Raw genomic sequence first — 12,860 nt, 5'->3', positions numbered from 1 at the left:
CTGAACGCTTTTACACTTTATTTTTGCTTCTGTTTCAATTTGGAGAATTGTAATAACTGATGGTCACTGTGCAGTTATTGAGCACAAATGGACTAGTCATTGTTTGACGCGAAGAGCTGCTGGAAGTGGTCGACCTTGTATGAGTTGATTTATCGGCGTTCTTCTGCGGTGCAAGTAATCGACACGCAGCGACCTCCTTGAATGTTTTCTCTTCGTGGTCGATCGGAATGTTTACACGTAAAGCAGGGAGGTGGGAAGAGAGATTCCACTCAGTCAGTCCGCAGCGCGAGCGAAAACGCACGTATTTATTCAAGTCGTATGCACGGCTGATCGGTGCTTGCATACGTAATGAGCAGATACATGGTCATGAATAAATCCGTGTAGAACGAGTATTTCTCGTCAGTTTTCGACACTTTTAGTATCGACTGAAAAAGAAAACATAAGCAAATATGCTCATGATCAAAATAAACAGAAAAGAAGAATATAGAATGTCAAAATCCCTCTCGAAGTTCGGTATTGTATTCAAAAATATTCCTGCACGTTTGACGCCAAAAAAAATAACCTGAAATCGTTCATGCCCCTCTAAAATATGGTGAAGACTATGTCCGCTAAAGTATATAGTATCACAATAAGGGCACGTTTTCCCATCTTCATTTCAATACGGGTCAGGAACTAGCAAAATTCAGAGACATGTCTGGCGTTGAGTTTAAAAAGATTATCCTCGCATTCGCACCGGAATTCCGGGTCTGTGATTGGTCGAAATCTGTCGCAAGACGCGGCGTGTCGCATTGCGTAGTATCCATTGGCTGTTGACTCAATGCTGTGAGTTTTAAATGTTAGGTTCCAGATTGTGATCGAATTTTCACTCTCTATACAAAACTTGAACTTTACACAGGAACCATTGATGTGTATGTGAGTGTGCACTTACAATGACCCTGAACAATGGACCTGGCTGCCACCTGTCCCGGGCTCTGCTGCAAGGCACATGAATGCTTAATCAATTATTCATGTGGATTGCCCCGAGCACTGCTAGTCTGAATTCTTGACACAGGGTGAAATGCATGCACATGAAAGAAGTAAGCACATGTTTCCATGTGCTTGCACACACCACATTTCAGAATGAACAAAGACTAGCTGCGATAGTGGAATTCCTCATGAAACATTCCAATCCTGGCCATTGTCCACGACCATTGTCTGGGTATCAACAACACATTCCACGAGTGTTCATTCACTACCCCACTTCCAGTAAGAAAACGTAATTTGCCTTGTTTTCAACAGGAAAATTCATAACCTTAAAAATGGTGCCCCTCTTCGTTTTTTAATTGATCATACTCGCTCAAGTTTCACGATTGTGAAATCGAAGAAATTACGGAGATCTATTTTCAATACCAGTCAGGAACTAGCAAAACATCGAACTATGATCTAAAAGCTTCTTGAACATTGGCAAAATAATCGTTTACTTTGATGCTAAAATGGACTACTATATTGACATCAAAAATAGGGAAATTAGGTATCAAATTAATGTGCATAATCAGCTCTATAACTTACCTAACCATTCTGGATCAAACAATGCACTGCGAAAGCTATGAAAGCTGTTGTTGCGACCTCTGCAAAAACTCTCGCAAAGTATCGCGAAATCTCGTCAGTCTCAAGGGCACAAACTGCGTAAACGTGATTCTGAATAAAATTGTCGTTCGTGCCTCATTATCGCACACGCTGCGGACTGACTGCACTCCTTCTCTTCCCACCTCCCTGTTTTACAGTGCATTCCCGTTATAACGAACACGGTTATAACAAAATTTTGGTTATAACGAAGAAAAAATTTGGTCTGCAATGTCATCCACTCTATGTATTTCTATTGTTTATTTGTTCGGTTATAACAAAATTCCGATATGACGAAAGAAAACTGTCGGTCCCGAGGATTTCGTTATAACGGGAGTCCACTGTATATGTAAAAACCCGGATGCTCGTGATATGCTCTAATGTCGCCTGCTGAACTCCACGACCCTGCAAAATACTAACTGTAATTGCCTCGCAAAACTACCTCGTATAGGTAATAATATATATTATATATTATATATTATATATCATACAGAAAACTATGATGCCCCTGCTGTTTTATTCATGAACTGCTGGTCTCTACTGATTTTCCAGATCATTTAGTTGCTCAATAGATTGCTCAAAAAGTCTTGTCTGCAACAACAATGTTTCTTACCAACTATTTTCATCAAAGCATGAAACGCCCATGGTAACTGCATATTACAAGTCCCGAGTCCATTGCTGTTTAAAGCGCATGATTATGCTACAGTCACACACAGCCGGATTTCGAACCGGGTCCATAAGGAATTAAAACCGTATCGACCCGGTTCGAGCCGTAGAGACCCGCATTGACCCGCATCGTAACCCGTGTCAATTCCTGGTGGATTCCGGGGGCTACGATACGGCGGTGAAAGATTTTTGGTCATGTTCAAATTTTTCACACGGATTTCAAGTCCGTATTGATATTCGTATTGACCCGGTTCGAACCGCATTGACTCGCATCGACCCGCTGCAACCCGCAGCGTAAAACCGTATGGACCCTTGCCGTATACCGTATTGCCTTCATGCAACGGATGATGACAAGGTTTACATGACTGCAGCATTATTGTGTCAAACTGGCGGATGTACCACTTCAGCGAAATGTTTGGTTGTGGAGCCCCATTTTGAGTGATTTCATGACTGGCATCTAACTTCGACCAATGATCTGCCATAGAACTTTCTTGTCAGCAAGATAACATGCGTGTCAATTTAAGACTACGTTTACATCACCATCAGGAATTGTTACGATACCGACAAAGGATTTAGTCCAAAATCTAGACACAAAAGAGGCTGCTGAAGGACAAAGAAGATTTTTGACCTCCTCTTATTTTGTATGTTCCCTTTCTTTCTGTGTTGTTTCGTCTGCTTCCGGATTAAGCTGTTCATATTAGCCTAAAGTGCTCCTGTTGTCTATTCTTTATTGTGCCGAGGGATTGAAATGTTGGTTGCTATTTCGCTTAATAATATCTGGGACTCTATTCTGATTTTTTTTTTAGTCCGGGCTAGTGGTGTATGTGATACCATTTGAGGACTGATTTTGTTTGCCACCGTCATCGTTGCACTTCTTTTTCGCTGTCTTCTTGCGACGTAAGCACGGCAGTAACTGGCATATCTGGCGCCGGAAATTGGCGCCAATAAGCACGTAGATGAAGGGATTTATGGCGCTGTTGATCAGGAGCAACAGACTTGCGTAGACGTGGCCTTCGTAGTACAGCTTCCAGGGTAGGGCGTTAGGAATGATTGCGGCAGCGTAGAAGGCGTAAAACGGGAGATACAGGATAATGTAAAGTAACGCCACGGTGATTACCAGGCGCATGCTGCGAGTGCGTCCAGGTTTCCTAGTAGCCGATGGCTTTGCGTCACTCGGGACTGCAGGTTCTGAAGCAGGAGGCCGGAATTCGACGCCAGCGTTTGAAGCGCCTACGTCGTGAGCCCGCTGGAACATGGCAGCGGAGGTAACTACTGAAGTCCCATGCGACATGCCTGGTCGCTTTCGCCGCAGCTTCCTGACGATTTGATAATTACAGAAGGAGACTATTAGGACAGGTATGACGAAGAGCACAAGCAGTGTGTAGATCTTGTAGACGAGACTGCCATGTTTCCATGGCAACAGCGTCATGCAGTACTTTCCGACGCGGGTTGAAAATATTTGTACCGGAGCATGCAGAAGGAGTGACACTGGTTTGAGATTGAGAAACAGATAGACAAACATGTTAACAATGGAATTTGTATATTTTCCGCAAAGTCCTATTATACCTCCATGCAAGGTGCAAGGCACAGCCAACAAAGAGTGGAAGGAACAGATGTAGCGCATTCATGTCGGCGAAATGCATTTTCTAAATCTAGCTCTCAATTTAATGACAATAGATCGATTTAGCAGCAAACAATTCGAAGGCTATGCACATAGTCCACCTTCATTTGGGAAAGTATGTAAATACTTCGGGTGGTTTACTCTACCAAATATATTTTTACTAATAAGTCCTTAGACACACAAAAAAATCTCTAAATTTGCATACATTATAGTAAACTGATCTCTTTCACTCAATCAAAATCATCAGACAAAATGGTAAACTTCATTATACTGCATCTATCTCGTCAAATAATGTACGAAACTGTATGTTTTCTTTGTTTCACTAGCTGTTTTCTTCTTCGTTACGTCCTTTTGAACAGGGAAATGTATTTTCCTCTAATGATCACTACTAGAAATTGCAAGCGAACACCCCTGAGAATGAAAGTCTCCGTTTAATTGGACTGAAACGTTGTGGGTCCTTTGGTGATGACGCCATCACCCAATCTAAGAAGCCAGTTGGTAATCAGCTCATTGATTGTTGCACATTTCCCATACGACCTTCTCGTTTTCTCAATTGGTTAGACACTTCGCTCGCTTTCACAGTGATGTAAGGCATAAATTCAATATTACGAAACGCAATCATGTTCAAACAAAGAATGAATTTGCGGATACTATATAGGCGACCAGAATGTCCCGACAATTAACACTTTGGGAAACCATCTATTTCATTTTTTCTTCCACTGACTGTATCAACAAACATTTTATATCATTATTTCCGAATGTTAAGCTTTAATGAACACTATGTTGATGTGAGATGGACGTGCTGGCAAGCACCATGTATGATGATTTGTCGGTAGAGTCATGAATAAGCCATACATCACAGATGCTTGTCTCACTGAATTTAAAATTCAATATGTATGTTAATACCATACTCTTTCCATTCACGAGAAAAAAAGTGGAACCACGAACTAGCTTATTGTACACCGTTTTGTCTTGTGCCAAAAGTGTGAAAATGCCTATTTGTTGGCGTGTATTCATTTTTTCGTTTGTTTCACGTTCTTTATCAAACCATGGACCTATCAATATAGCCTAGGTCCATGATCAAACTAGCCTGGTAAGGGATGGAATAAGGCCTTGTCTACTTGATTTATTACTGTGACCAGGATTAAGACAGGCATTTTTTTAAAGATATGCTGATATGCCGGTAAGCTCTAGTACAGTGTTCGTCTAGGATTTATGGGACCATGATGGGACGAACACTGTTCTAGGGCTTTCTATATAGCTCAGTCGATAGAGCACCGGTCTAGTAATCTGGATTTCTAGGGTTTGAATCCCGATGGAAACCCATTTTCTTTGCTCAAAGTCGCCACTAATAACTCATTCGTTTCTGGTCAGTTTTCACTTTGTTTGTTGTCATCATATATATATATATTGTATATATATATATATATATATATATATATATATATATATATATTGTAACGAAATTCGGTGGAACCGATTCGATTTAACCGTTTCGATTATAATTTGTTATGATCGATTGTGCCTATAGCGTAGAAAGGGGGCACGATTGGAACGTTTGGCAAATGCTGTAATGTGGTAGTGCATTATTATGAGTTTTAATATTTATTATTAGATATGTGGTTACTTGTTTGTCATGGGCAAGTTTGGATTATTTCAATACCAACTCCGGTTTAGACCGATGATACATGCCGAATTAAAGTAACCATGTACAAGAGATACTGCTGAAATGTATAATCGTTGTACGAATTTAATAACCACGCCAACATTGTAAATAATTTGAACAACTACTGCGGGTATTTACCGTGTTGCTCACGGTCGTGCGGGATTGCCTCCTTACTCCGCGATAGGAGGAGAGGCATATAAAGTGGCCGTTGTGTGACATAGTCCGCAACAAGCAGCCCGTGTATGATACATTTCCAATGTGTTGTTAATGTTCACTTCTTTGTATAATAAACTGTACATATGTTTCTGAATTGCTGTCCTCACTGTGTCTTCTTGAGGGTTCTACCATAATACAGCAACTTGGAAGGTGGTGGTACATTTTCCTGAGTTGGAGCGCCGTTTCAGAGAAGACCAACTAGCAAGTCATTGGATTTCGGGTACAATGGTAATGTGACTTGTCGCATAGTCCGTGCCCAATCCAAGTTCCAGTCGTCGCCGTTGGATTTCGGGTATATTGGTAATGTGACTTGTCGCATAGTCCATGCCCAATCCAAGTTCCAGTCGTCGCCTGAGGAAGTTGGTAACGGTGCGATACCAGCACTTTACCCCGTGCCATCAACGACACCTGTGCCACCATATGGTTGTGAAAGGTGTTCCACGTTAGCGTGACTGAGTTGGTAGCAAGAGTTGGTAGCAAAAGTTGGTAGCAGAGTTGGTAACAGAACTTGGTAGTAGAACTTGGTAGCAAAAGTTGGTAACAAAATAAGTGTTACCAATTTAACATCCTCTACAAGTGACGCTTGGGAGTGACATACATAAGTGATGCTGAACTTGGTATGTGTGCCGCTTGTGTTGGTGAGCTGCTTCTGACACAACATAATACATGGTAGCGTACAGACTAGTAGTTTTAATAATTTAGAGGGATCGTTGTAAACTGCAACAAAACGAACCCCGCCTACTCGGCCATCCTGACACGGCTCGCGGAGACATTTGTACAGACAGTCAAATACACTCACGACGAGAAGGCGAGTTCGTCACAATATATATATGTATATATATATATATATATATATATATATATATATATATATATCAGGGCTCGACACATTAACAATACTGTCAATAAAGCCAATAACGTGCTTGCATTTCTAAAACGCAATCTTCGCATAAAATCTGATGTTAAAGCCACAGCTTACAAAACGTTGGTTCGACCAATTGTTGAGTATGCTTCCACAGTTTGGGACCCATCTACCAAGAACCTAATCCACCAAGTGGAAATGGTCCAGAGAAGAGCTGCGCGATTCACTTTAAATCGCTACCATAACACCTCGAGTGTCACCAAAATGCTACAAGAACTTAATTGGACCACTCTGGAACAGCGCAAAGAAAATGACAGGCTAATTATGATGTACAAAATACACAATAATCTCACTCCTCTTTCAGCACAGGACTATATCATCAAACAGGCTACTCAGTTAACGAGAGCCTCGCAACCACACTCCTACCAGGTACCATATTCGAGAACTGAATCGCATCGCCATTCGTTCTTCCCAAGAACTGTAAGGAACTGGAATTCCCTGTCGTCAGAAATTGTTTCAGCGCCATCTGTGGGATCATTTCGAAACCGTCTAACGGTTGATCACAGTGGCTAGTATTTTCGTCAAATTTTCTATGTGCTTGTAAATATCTGTAAATAAATTGTATTATAATGTAAATAGCACCAGTCTGCAAGAATCTTCAGTCTATTGAAGGAGGTAGACTTAATCAGAAGAAGAAGAAGAAGACACTAACGGTGGCCCGGTGGCCCGGGGCCACCATAAATGAAAGTCGGGCCACCAAATTTCAAAAAAGGGCAAATTTGGTGGCCCGCCTCGGCCACCCAAATTTTTTGAAAAGTATGTCAATAAATTCGTAACTTTTCTTTAAAGGATGGATGGAAAGGACCGAATGAGTGCCTGAGAGTGAGTGTTGCGAGTTTGTTGAGGTTTATTTATGAGAGTATAAGTCAAACTTCCAATTCTTACTATGATAAAACTTCAATTTTTGACTCATTAAAAAACAGGACTTTTAATGTTTTCATTGTTTTTTTCGGGCCACCAAAAATTTGAACTTGACTATTTTGGTGGCCCCATCGGGCCACCAAACAAAAAAGTTAGTGTGGAGCCCTGTATATGTAATGATACTTGTAGTTCGCGTGTTGGTATACCAGTACAGAAAAGATGACGAAGTAGGGTGGTAATGCATTTCAGTCGGACAGTGCTATTCATTCAGACCAAATTTTCGACGACATACGTCTTCCCCAGGGTCGACAATGACAATTATGAAAGTAAATAGAGTCATCTTGAGTAAGTAGAGTCATCTTGTTTACTTTCATATATATGTATATATATATATATATATATATATACATATACATACATATATGATATATATATATATATATATATATATGCATATACATATTATGATATACATGTGTGTGTGTGTGTGTGTGTGTGTGTGTGTGTGTATGATTCCTTATCGTTATACATAGTACATCAAAAACTTTGCCAAAGTTATCGAAAATGCAATAGCCATGTAAGGACCGACGAAATAAATGATAATAAATTACGAAATCACTTTTTTTAAAGATAAACCGGTGTGACGTCACCCATCCAGATAATAGTGAGAGTAGTGCCTGCACGTTTTGTATTACACTTGTATCATGAGTTTGAGACACCTTGATTGGCCATCCATATGAATATATAAATAATTATGTCTAATCTTGATATTCATATAGTAATGTTTTCGGGTGTGACAAGCGCTATAGTTCACCAATCACTGTTGATTTCTTATCTACTTAGGGAGAAATATTCATTTTGAATGAATAAGAAAAACAAAGCAAAATAATGATTCAAACGCTTAACAGTTCCAGTGTATCTATTTTGTCCTTGTGCATATGATGCGTTTTGCAAATTAAATTGAAGATAATGTGTGTCTTTAAAATAGTCACAGAGATCCCTGACTGCTATTCCTCTTCTATACCTGGTTCTAATAAGCAAAAGATATGACTATTCGTTTTGTGGGAAGTCAATGAATTTGTGTCCATACATAGCACATAATGTGTGTATGTCTGCCACACACAGACACATTAATGATGTAAATCAACTCTGGGATAGTGTTAGGGATCACCAAAGTGATGCAGCTTTTTTTTCAATGTATAATGTAAACAAACGTATAGCGAAAACTGACCAGAAACAAAACGATAAATAGTGAAAACTTTGAGCAAAGAAAAGGGTTTCCATCGGGATTCGAACCCGAGACCTCCTGATTGCTAGACCTAGGGCTTTCAGTGTAGCTCAGTTGGCAGTTTTCAGTTTACACTCACGCAGCCACACTCCGACAAGGGAGAAGATAACGGACACAGCTGACCGCTCCTGCAGGTTCTTCAGTGGATGGACGATCAGCTTGTAGCGGTCAATAGACAGGGCCGAGAGGGTCAGGGAGGACGTCTGCACTGTCACCTGCAACATAATCCGGGAACGGACCGAAAAATACCATATTTAGGCCTAAATGTATTTATTTGCCTTCTGGTGTGGTTAAAAGGATTCACTTTTGTATTTTTATGTTCATTGACATTAATATTACCCGCATTGCTCATATAGATTGTGGGCAATTTATTATACTTTAATATCTTCTTTATATCTTCTTCATTTTGTTTTGAAAAATATTTCAACCAGTAAAGGTTCACTCATTAAAGTTTTGAGATTTTCAGTTTTGCAAGTTGACATTAAACAAAATCAACCTGCACACCAAATCTATGATTGATTTCTTTGTTTTCTTTACAAATGAACACAATGAAATTATCATATTCTTTGCATGAAGTTGTTGCAATGTTGTAATATCTTGGCAACAAAGATTTTTGAAGGTCGTGTATGGATGTATTTTTTTAAAAATCTATTGTGACCTTATCTTCATTACATTATATTTTGTGTGCGAACATGATTATGGAAGTCCTTTTCAGGTGATTACTTTTTTTTTTCCTCAAATAAACATAATAGCATGATACTTGTATGCTTTGATACATTTGGTAATAAGACGGGAAAAAAACGTTCAATCGTACATATTTTGTTAAACGCATGTTGTTATGTTCTGACCCTGAATAAAGGCAATAACACATGTTAATATGATTATGGTAACCTTGACAAAATGGGGGGTTAATATCATAGTTCGTATCTGACGAAAGGTATGCCGGAGATATCCATCTTATGGTAGCACTCGGTCTTATTAAAAGGATTCAATAGAACTAATGATGTATTGTATGGGAGTCTCAACATATATGATAAACAGTTCAAAAGAGAAACGTTGCTGACAAGCGTGTTAGTATATGTGTATACTTTCTTTTAGCAATAAGTTCACAATAATTTTTTCATTTGATAATCATCCCCATAATGTTCATTTGGTTGCCCAAATAGCATATTTTTACTGTTTTATTGTGCAGAAATACTTTATTGTATTTGATCTATAATATGCCGAAAATGAAGTCACACATGACGTTTGCCATTACATCAATATCATTGCCTGATTGAAAACATTTTGTGTCGTCGACAAGTGGTACTGACATCAAAATTATTATGTATTGACCTTGTCTTTATCACATTAAAGAAAGATACGTCTACGGCCCAGAAACGGAGCCTGTTCGATTGTGAAAGTCTTGAAACAGCGGCATATCGACACATGGATCAACACGTAATATTTAGTTGCGCGCCCATGATTACTTCGTTAGAACAAAACAATGCTCGCAAGCAATTGCTTTTTTGATGCATATGGATTCAATCAAAAGGCTAGCACAAGCATTTTTTTTTTAAATCTTATCAATCTTTTATGCATATACCGGTCTATTATCAGTACTAACCACACATTTAATGAATAGTTTAATCTGACACCCTTTGGGGAAATATGAGTTCAGTGAACCCCTGCACATATCTGTTAACATTTTCTTCTTCTTTTTTTCTTTTTTTGGAAGGTTTTAAGGCATTTAGGATTTTTTTCAACAATACTCTTTCATTGCAACTGATTGACAACTTGCCCCACAATACTCTTTCATATCTTAGAAGTTACACAACATCAGCGACTTTGGCATTTGAAACATTAACAATGGCTTTATAATTCAAAAGTTGCACATTGGCTTTTTGTATATACATCGAGACCTTTGCGAGCTACAATTAATACAATTGAACCCAACTGAAACTCAAATTCCAACTCAACTGAATTATCTTATTGTTCTTGCACTCCTGTTTGTTTGTGTTCGCGTCATTTGTTATCACACTGAAGTGTTACATTTTTGTAGGCCTACGTGAAAAAAAAATTGATAGTACGTAAAATGTTTGTGTTTCCCTTTTCCTTCTACCTTATAATATCATACTTCATCAAGTTTATTACATCTTATGTGTACATACATTTGAAATATCAATATGAGAAACAGTAAAAATTGATAAGAAAATTGAACTGTAAGAGCTCGACAAAGTAGACAAAAATAAGTAAGCATAATTTCAATTTCAATTTCAATTTCAGTTATTTCCATTTCCATTGAATAAAAAGGGAAAATTATATACAATACATTTACAGAACATATTTGTAATAATTTCAAAGAAAACGTACAAGTGATCACAAGTTACAACAGAAATTCCTTAATAAGGTATATACATAAACGTAATACAAAGATTAGAATGGAAATGGAGTCAATGTGTACTTTCCATTTTGACAACAAAACGAACTCAAAGTGCCAACATAAGGCCATTAGTGAGCCATTTATTCATAAGAGTAGACTTATAATTTTGGCGGGTATCAACATGCTGAATCTTACGTTATTCTGTAAATATTCTGCATAACAATATGTATGTCAAACTGTAACATTCTCCAGCATCGACGTTATGCTTATATTAGGTTTAACAAAAAGATAAATCAATAATATGATTTATAGTAAAGGTTTACTTATAGCAGCGACGATCATGAACGGAATGGCCATACGCAAATTGTATACGATGAAAGCTGATATAGGACTTTACCATGTGCAGGTAGTTAGGCACGCAGACCCACGATGAAAAGATGTCATAATTGATGAGGTAGCTGATCTGCGTCAGAATATTTTCAAGCAGAAGCACGACATCGGCCAGCGCCATGTTCAGAAAGTGGTAGTTAGCCGTCGTCCTCAGGTCCCGGCAAAATACGACCAGGATGATGACCGCGGTGTTGCCAACGATACCGACGCTGTCGACGACAATTTTGACGAACCTGAGAATGACAAGGGCGATTTCGGGTATGATAGGGTACCCGTATCCACCGTGGCCACCGGAATAGCCGCCATCGTCAACTTCATGTCCCGTTTCGTTGGGGAAATCCACGAAACTGACTGTCTCGATGACAGATGTGGACGTCATATTCATGCTGTCTGGGATTGATAAGATGTGGACTACCCTGCACGATGTCGTCGAAGCGTTGAAGTGATCCTCAGAGAAATCAACTCCCCCGTTTCTTTCGCTCTTTATTGACGCTCTCTCCGCAGAGACATTTTTTCCAAGCGTTTTGTCGTCAGGCCGGCAGTTCATATCAAGACGTGAGACGACCGGGTATGCGGCACTTCCGTTCTTCCTTGACCAATAAGCTGCTTGGGTTTCCATCAGATGAGGTGCGTTTCCGCTCTGTTAAATCAAGGACATAACTTGTCCACTCTTCTAACAGCGCGCATGCGTTTTCGAATCTGATTTCCTTCTATAGATGCTCCAATAAGATCAAGTTTCTCATTAGCTTTCGATTAACTTTAGTTTCCTGTTCACAGTATATGCTGAAGACATTCTAAATTGAAGATGAAATACTATAATTACATCCCCCCCCCCAAAAAAAAAAAAGAATGGGTGAGCTATTCTTAGTTTGGAATTTTTGGGGATTAATTTCTGCCAATCACACTCATTTAAAAATCCATCGCCATAATCATAATGTAAAAATATTTAATGTGCAGTATGTTTTGAAGTGTATTCTCACCTTATGTTCTTATAACGGTACACGACGCAGGCGTTTATGAGTCGGACCTTTCATAACTATATGTGCAAAATCTTTAAACTATTAATCCTAATGCAAGTCTTATTACAAGGACTTACTAAGAGTACAAAATTGCAAACAGTACAGACAGTTGCAATTCACCACTGACCCAATCACAATAGTTTCTATTTCATTTTGTATTTTTGTCTTAGCCCCCAAAAAGGAAATTATTAGAACCAATATGAATATGTATAAGGCCTATGTATTTATCAGTAATCCATAAAAGGAC

At 38.9% G+C, this 12,860-nt stretch overlaps 1 protein-coding gene across 1 annotated transcript; it reads right to left on the bottom strand.

Annotated features, from left to right (window-relative positions):
- Window positions 1–3,070: 3,070 nt before the first annotated feature.
- On the bottom strand, window positions 3,071–11,979 carry LOC139721068 (G-protein coupled receptor 54-like). Its single transcript, XM_071632398.1, has 3 exons — window positions 11,602–11,979; window positions 8,922–9,057; window positions 3,071–3,756 (listed from the first exon to the last, which is right to left on the bottom strand). Exons 1-3 carry the CDS (start codon window positions 11,977–11,979, stop codon window positions 3,071–3,073), a joined length of 1,200 nt encoding a protein of 399 aa, XP_071488499.1.
- Between the last annotated feature and the right edge of the window lie 881 nt (window positions 11,980–12,860).

The sequence above is a fragment of the Diadema antillarum genome, unplaced genomic scaffold (assembly GCF_040938485.1).
Source record: "Diadema antillarum isolate AM-2024a unplaced genomic scaffold, OU_Dant_1.0 scf00000137, whole genome shotgun sequence".
NCBI classification, from domain to species: domain Eukaryota; kingdom Metazoa; phylum Echinodermata; class Echinoidea; order Diadematoida; family Diadematidae; genus Diadema; species Diadema antillarum.
This window is presented reverse-complemented; position numbering and strand designations above follow the sequence as displayed.